The sequence below is a fragment of the Kryptolebias marmoratus genome, linkage group LG17 (assembly GCF_001649575.2).
Source record: "Kryptolebias marmoratus isolate JLee-2015 linkage group LG17, ASM164957v2, whole genome shotgun sequence".
NCBI lineage: Eukaryota > Metazoa > Chordata > Actinopteri > Cyprinodontiformes > Rivulidae > Kryptolebias > Kryptolebias marmoratus.
This window is the reverse complement of record NC_051446.1, coordinates 14,375,916-14,389,134: the sequence shown is the minus strand read 5'-3', so window position 1 is coordinate 14,389,134 and position 13,219 is coordinate 14,375,916. Positions and strand designations below refer to the sequence as shown.

The 13,219-nt window shown below is 40.7% G+C and overlaps 2 protein-coding genes across 2 annotated transcripts; both read right to left on the bottom strand.

Annotated features, from left to right (window-relative positions):
- Positions 1-394: 394 nt before the first annotated feature.
- On the bottom strand, positions 395-5,016 carry crp1 (C-reactive protein 1). Its single transcript, XM_017418575.3, has 3 exons — positions 3,605-5,016; positions 3,388-3,466; positions 395-2,882 (listed from the first exon to the last, which is right to left on the bottom strand). Exons 1-3 carry the CDS (start codon positions 3,605-3,607, stop codon positions 2,272-2,274), a joined length of 693 nt encoding a protein of 230 aa, XP_017274064.1. The 5' UTR covers positions 3,608-5,016; the 3' UTR covers positions 395-2,271.
- A 152-nt stretch (positions 5,017-5,168) lies between these two features.
- On the bottom strand, positions 5,169-13,005 carry stub1 (STIP1 homology and U-Box containing protein 1). Its single transcript, XM_017418574.2, has 8 exons — positions 12,858-13,005; positions 11,942-12,171; positions 11,636-11,834; positions 9,817-9,982; positions 9,629-9,704; positions 9,434-9,490; positions 8,691-8,807; positions 5,169-7,029 (listed from the first exon to the last, which is right to left on the bottom strand). Exons 2-8 carry the CDS (start codon positions 12,053-12,055, stop codon positions 6,904-6,906), a joined length of 855 nt encoding a protein of 284 aa, XP_017274063.1. The 5' UTR covers positions 12,056-12,171; positions 12,858-13,005; the 3' UTR covers positions 5,169-6,903.
- Positions 13,006-13,219: the final 214 nt, after the last annotated feature.

Sequence of the window (13,219 nt, the reverse complement as noted above, 5' to 3'; positions counted from 1 at the left end):
AAAGTTAAATATTTTGAAAAGTATAAAAAATCACAAAAACCAAAAGTAACAGCATCCATCTCCTGAATGAGCTGAAGGTTTTGAATAACGAAGGGCTAAAATAGCACAAAGTATGCAGAAGTAGTTACATTTTAAAAATAATAATAAATTAAAAAGTACAGGAAAATAAGAAACAGGAAACACAAAAACAAACAAATTACATTTCTAAAACAAGTCGTTCTGAGCAAGTTAAACTGAAAAATGTATCAAACTATTAAAGGCAAAAAACGTAACCAGATCTGTTTAAAATTCTATTCAAAATTTCTCCAAGATGCTGGAAAACGCACACGATTAATAAGGAGCTGCAGGAGTTCAAAGCCACAATAATGTCTTTAATAACAAACAGGATTAGTTATGCACGTGGCAAGATTTTATTTCAAACCCAGAAGCGCTCTTACATCAGTTCACACATGGAAAATTCATGAATGGTTGTGCTTACCAAAGGCAACATTAGAGCTGCCGGTGCTTTAAAAAGACGACATCTTTATCACCACTTTTATTCTATAATAATCAAATGTGCTCTGGCTTTAGGGACAGAAGAGTTCTCAGATGATATTTTTTTAAAACCTTGTTTAATTTTGACAATTTAATCGAGATAATAATTTACTAAAATCAATTTTTACATGCTATCAATATTCAAACTGTTCTTCATTTTAACTGTATGTTACCTGATGATGTTTAACAAAAACAACACTTTAGAAAATAGTAATATTATTATTTAGCATTTTTATTCTTTACATATTTACACTGCAGATAGGAATATGTATAAATTTGCTCCATATTAAATCTATTCTTATTGTGATCTTTACATTTAAAGGATTTATTGGTGTTAAATCACATTAGTGGATGCAGGTTAGGTTAAATTTTATTTTCTCCACGGTTGCTGTTTTATGAGTTGAAGTAAAGAGCGCCACCCTGTGTTCATAACTAATATTTTAACTTCACGTTTATTTACACTCAGATTTCCAAACTCTGAGAACAAATGAGTATTGAAAACATTTTAAATAAATAGATTCAAAACAACAAATGTGAGACTGCAGCAGTTCTCCGGATCGCTGCGTTACGGGATTATGAAAACTTGTGGATGTTTTTTTACTTGTTAGTACCCTTTAGGTTGTTGTTTGAGAGATTTTTTTCAGGGGAAATTAAAACGTTTCGTGAGATTTTCGTTGATCTTATATGCACGGCTCTTTAGAGAAACATTTACTGTAGATTAAAAGACAGTGAAGGCCACAGCCTCACCCACAGCTCGGTCCTGATTGTAGAGTCTGTCTGTAAAAACTGTCCTCGGATCGTATTTGTTGACGCGTAAATCTACCTGTAGGCCTTCCGTTTTGATTTTACTGACAGCTTTTCTCGACCCTCCAACTCTGCCGTTATGAATCATGTTTTGTTTGTTTTTTATTTCCCTGACAAACCTGCAACTTGGAAACACTTCACTCTGTTTACAGCTTTTCATGCATGTTCTGAAACTTCAGCTAACAAACTCATTTGGCTTGGGCAAAGTGGTTTCTGTTCCCTTACAAACCGAAAACATATACCTTCTTGGCGACGGTCAATAAAATAACAAAAAATTTATATAAAAAAAAAAAAACAACAACATATAACATTGTTCTTAATTAAAATGTTTCATCAGTTAATACGTGCAATTAAACAGTCACCTGTTCAGCTACTGCACACCAGATTATGCACAAAAAGAAATTGTGACAGTTACCAAAAGAAGCAGCTTTAAGGCCCAGAATTACATGCAGAGATGAGAAGAATAAACCCAGTTACTCGTTTGGCTGCAGTCCAGGGAGGGGTCGGGACTTTTGCTTCAAGTGTGTTTCATTGCAGACCAAAAAACAAAGAAGATATATTCAGCCAAGATGGAAGTCCACAAAGCAAAGCTGCTTCTTCAGAGATCCAGAACAGACAGATCCTGTTGGACCCAGGGCCGTGGGAAGTGAGGCTGCTGAGGGTGCTACAGCACCACCCCAGTGGACACCAGAGGAGACTCACATCCAAAAGCTTCATTTAAACATAACGAAGCAAAAACAACTAAAAACTGTTTTTTTATTGGTGCTTCATGTGTTTAAGCTCCAATAATATGTTGGTATTAATGATACATCTGATAACCCCCACCACCACATGTTCCCACGGCTATGAGTCTAAGAGACAGGAAGACACGAGTATCAGTCCAACACTCACCTCTACAGCCTGAACCCTGTCTGCACTGGACTTCACATCATGTCAGTCATCATCTACCACCATCACGTTCCCGCTCAGCTCATACTGTATGGTGGCCCAGTCGAAGATGTTTCCCTTGGGGATCTTGTGTCCGTAATGCCAGGCCTGGATCAGGCTCCGAGAAAGCACAAAGTCCCACATGTTCAGGTCCGTTAGTTCTCCCACGAAGCTCTGCGTGGCCTCCAACCCCCCCAGGTGTTTGTCTGGGTCCTGCCCCAGCAGGACGGTGCCCTTGGGGCGGATGCCGTGACCCGGTTTGTACACCTGGTAGGTGCTCCGCTTCCCCTCCACCCAGAAGGCGGCGAGGCCGGTGCGAGACTCCCAGGTGAGGCAGAGGCTGGTGCGGAAGGTGCTGAGCGGGGGCAGGTGGTAGAAGGTGCCGTCGCCGCTCATGTAGAAGGAGACGCGGCCGTCCTTCTCGCGCCACACGTTGAGCTCGTCGTAGTCAGGTGTGCGGTAGGCGAACAGAATGATCTGCCGCTCCTCCGGCAGCTCGGTGGCCACACGCAGGCAGAGGGTGAAGGCCCGGAGCGCCATGTCCTTCTGAGGGACCAGGGCCACGAAGCTGAAGTCCGTCTCAAAGGGGAAGACCAGAACCTTGTTGGCCAGGCCCACTGAAGTAAATCAGACCAAAAAGCTCAAATGGGGTGTGAATTACATTGAGTTAAAATGACTTTTAGAGTTTAAACAGCTGCAGGTTTCTTTGTGAATTACATTTAATTTCACTGTAATGTCATAAGGAGCTCTACATCTACTCTGAAAGCTTTAGTGGACTGTCTGGATGATTTAAAACCATGGATGGCACCAAACATTCCCAATTTTAAAGACCACAAAACAGATACCCTCGGACCCCTTCCATCTTGGCTTGTAGAGACTTTGAAAAAATCCTGGCTGTACTTTTGTACTTTTGTTTTCTTTTAACAAACATTTTGTCCTTTTCCTTTTGGAGAAAATCTTATCAGTATTGTTAATAATCCGGCCTTTGCTCGTGTTCTTATTAACTTTATTCACACCCCTTAAGACATCCTTCAGCGGACTGGATCTTTTTGATTGCTTCTGATTTCAAATTTATGCAAAGAGTTGTTTTTTTTTCTGGGAAGATCCTTTCCTAATTCCTACCTTTTGGGGCTGTGGAACGAGTCAAAGACAAAAGAGCTGCACCGAGAAGAACCGCGGGGATCATCGTAGCGTTGACCCTCTGAAAACAAATGCAGAACATCCCGACTGAACGATATCTCAAAACACTGTCAAAGGAATATCAATCTTTTTGAACACTTAGGCTGCATCACAGACCAAATTACATTATCGGCTCTTGAGTAATAAAAGGTTATTTTACCATTTTGATGTTGTCTCTTTGCTCCTTTGTGGCTAAATCTGTCCCACTTGAGTCCAGTCCTCTTCCCTCCTAGCACACCCCATGATGTCACCTCTGCAGTCCCGACTCTGACAAAAGGCTCGGTGTGTGAAGTCTGAGGGGCAGCCTGTCCATGTGACTCAGGCCCAAACACACATCGATTCACTGTTTAATGAAAGTCAGACTGAAATCTCAAACTACTTTGAAAAGCAACTCTCAGATACAGATATTACATTAAGTTAAGACATTTTTCTCTGCTTTTAATGCTGTACGCTCTGAGCAGGACTTTAATATGTGAAACCTGAACCACTAAGTGACACAGAGAACAGGCAACACTCAGTAAAAATGTGTCCTAATATAATAAATCGGCTTAGTTTTCAGAAGGAAATACTTCTGCAACATCTGTCAGGATCCAACTTACATACTGAGGACTCAACATCATCTTTTTAAATCAAAGCAAAGACAATCAACAGACATTTTAAACCTTTTCTGTATCTGCACATTATCACACATTTTACATTAAAATTGTTTCTGTAACTTTATTGTAAATTTTGGCTGTTTGGTTATTACAGTAGGATATTTTTACTTGTGTGTTGTGTTGTATGCTTGGAAACACATCAGCAGTATGTTTCAGTGAATGGGATTCTACATTAAAATACCATTATTACCATTCTGGTTAAATGTGCTGCAACTTCTTGCCTGTTTGAACCAAAATATGCTAATTTTACACCAAAATGGGCTGCTTGACTTGGAATTGTGGGCTACGACTTTTGGTAGAGGAATGTTGTACAATGTGGACAAAAAATAAATAAAACGCAGGGAGAAAAATAACAACAATAGTGGAGATCAATGGGATTTTGGTGAGACGGATGAGAAAACCCAGCCTTTCTGCACAGAAGAAACGTTATTTGAAGTTGAAACGGGTCCTAGAAAGTTGGACTTTTTAACAATTTTCTCACAATCACAGTTTAGGTTTTATGATGTTTTTTTTGGAGAATTTTCTGCTGACAGTTAATAATGTCAACTTTAGAGCAGTCTAAAATCTTCCAACCATTTGCAAACAAACTCCTCGTACTCCTACAACCCTTTTAGGTACAAATCATACAACAAAACATAGGTGTTTTTGTCTCCTTTAACCCATGGCATCTCTCACTGCTGTAGGATGTACGGTTTTCCCTTAAATCCCCCAAGAACACAGAAACTGCACAGCCAAGCTTCCACATCCTTTAGTCAGATTTTAGCTCAAAATATTCTCTTCAAAGCTGGAAGTGAAGGGTCTTTTAGTAGCTGTAATGGTTACCTTTCTTCAGAAACACTTTTATTTTAAATCTTATTTATCATCTTTTTTTGCTATAAATGCAAATCACATTTAGTTTACATGTAATCTTGTTAATAAACCAACCGTAATCAGTTACACATGTTTGTTTAATGTCTCAATGTCTAACTTATATAAAAAATGATGTGCAAGCATAGAGTAAAAGTCTTAAATCGACAATGAATATTACCACCACTTTGCCCTCGAGTCAAACACCACGACAAAACAAGCTCCAAGTTCACGGTTTAATGGGAACAAATGAAAACAGAATCAGGCATTTATGTTATCAACATATCTACATTTAATACAATTTCTCAAGCTCTAGGATTTGTCAGGAAAACAAAACAAAACAAAAAAAAAGAACTATCTCATCAAGAAATAAAATCTGAGTAACAGCTAATTATGTACACTGCCTGAACTCCAGCATGGAAGAGAAAAGAAAAATCACCAACAGGCCCAATTCACCACAGACACATTCAGCTGGAAAACCCTGTAAACTACTTGGACTCAGTTGAAAATGTGTTTTATGGAGGACGCCGGAGATACAAACGCTCGTATCGAGGTACGGATGAGAGGAGATGGTCAAAACTCTTCCAGCATGTTTTTTATTTGTTTTTGGGGTTTTTTATGGCAGCTGCTGGGGGCAGTGATGCTACTCAACCTCAAACCCGTGCGACAGAAGACTGTTTAGTTCATGGAAATCTCTGGTGCTCTGAGGGAGGGGGAAAAAAAATTAAAACTACAGCCGAGGAGCATCTTCATCATCATCAAAGTTCACTTCATGCTTGACGCGAGCGTCCACTTTCATTCCAGGCAAACAGCACGGGCGCCACAGAACGCCTCTTCTCTTTTGACTTTTTCGGCTCTCATAAATGACACAGACCCTTTTTTTTGTTGTTGTTGTTGTTGTCAAAGCAGGTTTTAGCAGCAGCCAAAACAGCAAATGTCTCATCTCTCAAGCTTTAGCATTTTGAATTCAAATCCAGCAATGTGAAAACATTTTTTTTTAAAATATGCAGCCATTTATGTTCCGTTTCCAGTTCAAGGCTTTTTAAAAAACCATCTTGAATTACCGAGGGGTTGACCCGAAAGCTTTAAAAAAGGAAAAAAAAAACCAACATACATTCAACTTATCGCAATTGTCTGTTCGGGTGTGTGATTGATATGCAGAGGGGAGGAAAATCTACTCAAGCGCTGACAGTGAAGTGACGAGGATGGGGGGATGTATGAAGCGCCACCAGCTGGCAGAAAAGCTCCCTTTTCTTTTAGCAATTTGTAAAACTCTCATACAAACATGTAACCTTTGATGAAAACAGGTGGTCTTTTTTGGCATTTTAGTGAGCACTTCAACAACTATACATGAACAGATGGGGCAAACGCTCCATTTTTAATGAAAAATGACAAGAAATACTATATGAAATATCAAATAAAAGGCCAATGTTTTTGAGAAGTTCTGCCAAGAAAATGTGTGCTTGTTTTATTTTCTTTATATATATATATATATATATATATACAGTATATGTATAAATATATATTGTTGGTATATGTGAAACACTGGAGTGTGATGCTAATGTTTTCCAAAGAACTGTGGCCCTCCGAGAATGAGAGACACAGAGAAAGCAGGCAGAGTGCATCAGAGACCTGAGAACAAGGCCTCCCATACGAACACAGAAGGATTCAGGCTTGAATGACCAAAAACAGAGAAGAGAAGGACTAGAAAGAGTAGAGCGAAGACGGTCTTAAAGGGAGCAACAGGCCATGAACACCAAGCCTCTGAGAGTTGGAGCGAGTGAAGAAGAGATCAAACCGTCGGGAGGAGGCAGGCCGAGGCACCTTCCTCCTGTTCTGGTAGTCCGTCTGTGTGGCTCGTGTAGAAGTTCATATCCAGGCAAAAAGGGTGATCTGTTCTCTTTATTCTTGTCCAGGTCCTGCGTTGACTACTGAACGAGAAAAGGAGTGCGCCCCTTCAGTAGTCCTCCACCCAGCCGTTCTCCTGAATAAAGGCATCGATCACCTCCTTCATCGCCAGATTCGGGATCAGCTGATCCTGGGTCAGGGGACTCCGGGTGACCGGGTCAAAGTGACCGACTCGCTGCACACATGGAAACAGGAAACATGTCAGGTATCTGGGCTCGACTGCATTTTTAGGATTTGTTTCATTTAAGTACATCATTTCGAGTGACAATAATTGGCATAAAGGACCTGTTTCGATGTGGCAACTACTAAACCCTTAATAATGAAAAGAAGATAAATAAATATTATGATGTGATCCACATTAGTTTTATGATTTGTGAGCAGGAGCCGTAACTGTAAAGCTTAGAGAGGTAACTGGTGAGACGGTGAGCTGGTTCACATCTCACCAAGACAACTTATAATCAAAAATGAACACCCTTCACATTTTTGGGGGGTATTTGCCTTGCCTTTCTACAGTGTATTAAGATACCAAGGCTGTAAGAAAATGTCACAGCATTGCCTCTTTTCTGTGGCGCCAGATTCTGTAAAGTACCAGATACGTAAAAAGTCGATGTTGTCACATTATTTTCTTACAACCATATATCTTAATACGCCGTAGAAATGCAAAAGCTAATATGAAGAAGCGTGACGGGGCTGTAACCTGATATAAAGAAGGGTAGGTTTAAAAATAAGAGATCACAGGGATTAAAGCAAAAAAAAAAAAAAAATCTTTTGACTGAAAATGTTTTTCTACATTTAATCATATTATACTAAGTTGGCGACACTGCCTGCACCTGGACCCGCCCTGCTCTGCTCTGATTGGATCAAACTTTGGCTCTGGTTTTGCTTTATTTGTTGAAAGCAGCGTCCGTTTAATCCCTGTATCATGTCTAGATCGGATAGATTTAGCAGGACCACAACAAAAACCCATGATGGAAATCCATCCTGGCGACGGAGAACTTTAATCCCTGAGATCAACACGATTAAAAGTACTACTTTCCAACCTACCAGCTCTCCTAGAAAAGTAAAAATACACAAGATATCGATGTGTAAAGTATCAAAGAGTTCAAAATTTCACTGAGATGAAAAAGATCTCATATAAAATAAGAAACAAAGGTGTATTATTTCTCTTTGATAAACTACAATTAAAATAAAAGTAGTTTTAGTTTGTTTTTTTTAAACTCTTAGTGAATAAGAGTATGAGTAGACAGCTCCCAAACTGAATCAAACTGTTTGTATTCTCATCCTCACATCCATCTTCAAAAACATTCAGACACTTTAGGATTTGGGCTCAGCTTAAGAAATGAAGAAACATTTAAAAGCCTGGATCACATACAATAAACCGCTCAGTGCACTGAGTCGTTTTTATCTTTAATTCTTATTAAATGTAAAAAGCATTTAAAAGCAGCCTGGAACACATCTGGCAGGATAGAGTTGAAACTTTGTATCTTGTTTCAAAAACAGGAAGCATCTGATTGAAATACATAAAGGATGAATGTCAGATCCAGCTTATCTGTGTTTTAATGATGTGGCAGTAATATGATAAGCTTATAAAAACGGAGAGTCACCAACTTTTTAGATTTATTTTATTTTTTTTATTTTGCCAACTTTCCTCCCTGCTTCCTGATTGGTCATAAGACCTCAGCACATATCCAAGGTCAGAAAGCCTGGACTGGGTTAAAAAGCCATCTCCACTTTTAGGACTGATTAAGACCGGTCAAACAAAACTCCCCTGAACATGTTCAGCCTGCTTCATACTGCAGCCCTCTAAATACCGAACTAAACTAACCATACTCATACCTGTAGGTGCTCTTCGATGTCTTTGCGGTCGTAGGTGATTCCACTGGGCGTGATGCAGGGCTCCCTCATCAACTCAAAACTGATTTTCCCACAAAGATAATCTGGGATGTCACGCTTCTGCAAAAAGAAGAGAAAAAAAAACGACAGAAAAAGTGACTTAAAAAGGGGGTCGTTTTTCTGGCTCATGAGAGCCTCATGACAAACGGCTGCTTAGCAACCAAATCCTGATTAAACCCTTTCCTCCTCAGAAACCACATCAATCATCCTAATCAAGTATTACACAAACACGGCATGGGGTAAGACAAAAAAATAAACTGCATCAAATATTAAATAGTTTGGAGTCCAGAGCTCCGAGCTGAACACCTAAAGGCTCAAACAGAAGACAACCCCCCCCCACACACACACAGACGGCACCGTGTCATTTCAGTCAGCAGTTCTATGTCTGTTAACTCAGGGAAGTCAACAACCATGTCTGACAAGAAACTTGGCAAACAAAAAGCAACAGTTACCATAGGAACGGCTTGGGCCAAAAATAACAGAACCGTCTTAAGGATGCAAGCAACTTTATCAGTTAGACCCGAGGGTGTAAAAGAAAAAGGGAAGGAGGACTGCAGAGGTAAAGGTTTTATAAATATATATGTGTGTCTGCCTGTGTTCCTCTGCTTTTTGATGAGTATATATACTTTATCTTTTATGATATACAGCAAATGTAACAAAACAAAAAAAACTTTTTTCATACTCACTTTTCTTTTCTCGTCCACTTGGGAGAACAGCTCATCCATGTCCATTAAATACTTGTCCTTGGCAGGTCGCATGTCCATGAAATTCAAATCACGTCCCAATATTAATATAAATTAAATGTATCATTTTTACAGCGGTTTTTAGTAAGGTTTGCCAAACAACTGAACTGATTGAAGATAAATTAAAAAAAAACCTACGTGCTTTGACGCAATCTTTGCCGCATCTCCTCCGTTCTGATTGTCGTCCTGCTTTTCTCTGTATTCTTCAAGTTCTCTGCAAAAAGAAAAAAATACAGACGTGTTTTATCACTCTGCCTAAAACACCTGGAAGACTGCAGCAACTCTCAAAGAGTCCGTCGCTATGAGAAAAGCACGTTGCTGCTTGCCTTTCCTTCTCAGCCAGTATGAGTTTGGTCAGGTAGGCATGCAGCTCGTTCTCCTGGTTGATGCGCTTCTCCTCAATGCTGTTCCAGCGCTTCTTCTTGGCGATGCGCAGCGCGCTGGGTATGTCGTCGCCAAAGTTCAGCCTTTGCTCTTTTGCCAGGTTGTACGCTATGAATTAAAAAGAAAAAAAAAAAGGAGGGGGAAGATTGAATGCTGTTTGAAAGAAAGCTCTAAACATTTGTCAAACGTCATTTAGACTTCATGATTTATTGGAACACCGGACAAATCATTTTAAATGTTTACCAGCTGGGTATGAGGTGTGGGGGCTACAGTGAAACAAGAGTTTCAGATTCAGAGATAAACAGAACAAAAACCGAGTTATCAGACAAAAGAATCACATTCACCGATTGTAGGAAGGTGGTGAGAGTGTCTCTAATAATAAATGTACCACAGTGTATTCATCTCCTATCAAAACAATCCTGCTGGTACAGAATGTCTGGTATAAAACTGTATAACAATATGTCAAGCTTTCCTGATGAGGGGATTTAGCCTGATGTGATACTACAATCTTCTCTTCCTGAGGAAAAGTTAAAATTATGTTGTTTTTTTGTTTCTGTGCATAAATCTACCTCATAATCATAAAGCTCTCTTCAGCCATGGAGTCAAATTATCTTTAAAAGGTTAAACTAAACCCTCCGACGCGACAGAGATCCTGAACCCACACGTGGACATAACCCAAGGTTTCTTATCATCGTTACGACGCAGGGTGGAGACACCATATCTGTCAAATAACTGCGTCCAGTCAGCAGTCAGCTTTGTAAACAACAGGATAGTTTTTCTAAATAAAAGACTGATCAGAACCTCCTGTGCTATTACAGCGTCAAATTTATGATAAGCCAAGAAACCAGCAGGAGATTTTCAAACTAAAAAGGCAAAGACTTATTATTATTTTTACCCAGAATGGCTCATGTGGTTTATGTGGCAAAATACATTGTACAGACTTAAAGGTTGTTTATTGGGTTTAATGCTCTAAGCGACGGAAAACGCTAGTTTGGAGGTTTGAGAGTAAACTTTATGCGTGAAACGACAGCAGGAAACAGGAGTACGCCTCGAAAGACACGTGGACTGAAATGCAGTTTGTCTGTCAGCAGAGAAGAGAAGAAACCAACTTCTCAACGCAAAAAGACTCACGTTGAAGTGTGGGACAAATGCCCAGGGGTGTGCAGCTCACTGGTGATTACAATGAGGAGGGAACACGACATACTGAAATATCCTCACTAATAAATGTGTTGTTTCTCAACAGCAGAACTCCACCGAGTGACTTTTCCTTGAAAAGGCAACAGCACTTTGGCATTTTTATAAATAAAACCAAGCCGAAAGAAAGAAAATTCAAGTGTCTGCATTTTTTTTTTTTCACTGAAGCTGTGTTCCTATTTGTTGGATCGTCCAGATAGGGGAGTGAGGATAGGTTAATGAGATAAAATGTTAAGTCTAGAACCCTGAAAATACAAGCAGCAACAGTCAAAAGGAGGGCTTCCATCGTTCTTTCCCTCTGAATTTTGTGGGTCATTGCACGTCATTCCTTTCTACATCTATATCTCTGCTTTTTTTCTAAGAGAGGTTCTTGAAATAGGAGATCTGACTCTGAGAAGGCCAACAGGGGCAAAAATAAAAAAGTAAAAATAGGGCTTAAAAAGAAGGAAATGTGTATGTTTAAATCTAAAAGAGGAAATTTGTAAGCAAAATTGAGCAACCCTGCAAGACAAGAGCCTGTCCACAGTGACACAAAGCTCGGCCACATTTTACAGAGCTTCCTCTGACCTTTCTGCAGGTTGCCGATGGCCTCGTCGTAGTTCTCCAGCTCCAGGTGACACTGGCCCAGGAAAAAGTGGGCCTTGACTGATTGGCTGTCCAGCTCCAGAGCGTGCTTGCAGTCTGCCAGCGCCTTGTCATACTGCTGCAGCTTCACATGGCAGAGAGCCCTGTTGGTGTAGTACACTGCCACTGATGGATTACGGTTCTGTGGGACAGAAAAGACACGTGCATTGTAATATTACAGAGCACCAGCCTGTTACAGCCTGAGCATCCAGCATCCTCCCCATTGATGTGACAATGACAGGCACTCACAATAGCCTTGCTGTAGCAGGTAGCAGCCTCCTGGTACTTGCGGCAGAGGAACAGCCGGTTCCCCTGCTCCTTCAGCTCCTGCGCGGTGGAGCTCTTCTCCGGGCTGCCGGCCATCTTCTCCGCCGGCTCCGCGGGGCCCGCCTCGCCCTGCTTCCCAATCCTGTTCCCCGTCTCTCCGGCTGGATGGATGTCAGGTCTCAGAATGTCCCGTCCGTCCCGGATCGCGCGCACTGACGGAGCAAAGATCGCAAGGCTTTCAGTCTCACTGCAATGCACCAGCAGTGCGCGGTCCTTCGGTGCAATGCTGCTCGATGCCACCCAAAAAGGTTTAATTCTGCTGACTGTGCACACTGCTGAAATGTACAGCTAGGTGTCTAGACTGGTTTAACTATTCATATGACGGACTTCAGTGGGTGCCTAATGAGCAGCACAGCCGCCCACCGAGCTACTTAGTGCAGAACTTTTTGGTTTAACTTTACAGCAGAAGTACAAAGTGGTGGTTAAAACAGGCAGCCCTGTGATGCCATTCGAGGTACAGCTGTTAAAGCAACTGCTGTCGCATAAAGAAATACGCTGTAACTTTAGTCGCACAAGGCATCGGAGCTAAGCTAAGTTAGCTAAGCTACGTGTTGTCGGGTTACACCGGGGTCTGGTCAGGGCGAGGGTAACACAGCTCAGCAGCCCTACCTGTATTTCACACAGTTCATCATTAAAGTGCCACCTGATGTGTTAAAATTATAACTTTCTGAAGCCCGAGTCTGTCTGGAAGACATATATATCAGAACGCCCCTAAGCAACCTGAGAAAACAGATATTAGCTAATGCTAAGTTAGCTTATTTTTTCACGTAGCCCCACAGCCTCTCGTTTCCGTTTAAAACAGGGTCAATTCTGAGGATTCGGTGTTTCCATCGCTCACCTTTAATGATGACTCCCACATTCAGGTGAATGTGATGTTATTTCTTCTGATATAAAGACTTAATCTATTGATTTTCCCCCCGTACGAGCTGTCATGACAGGTTGTTGTTATGCTGACGTCAAGGGCTCTTTACTTGACACCGACGGAAGCCGAGAGGCAACAGCGTTCTGCTCGAAAATTCCCAAAAGGACAAATAAAATTAAAAACAAAACAGAAAAGAAGCTCGGTTTTTACTTGCACTTTAAAAAAGGTGAATAAAAAGAAAAGAAAAGTTTAGCGTAATCCCATTGAAACTGTATGTGAAGTTATACTAGTAACACAGAAACATACAGACTCTATTCTTCAATAAACAGAATATTTAA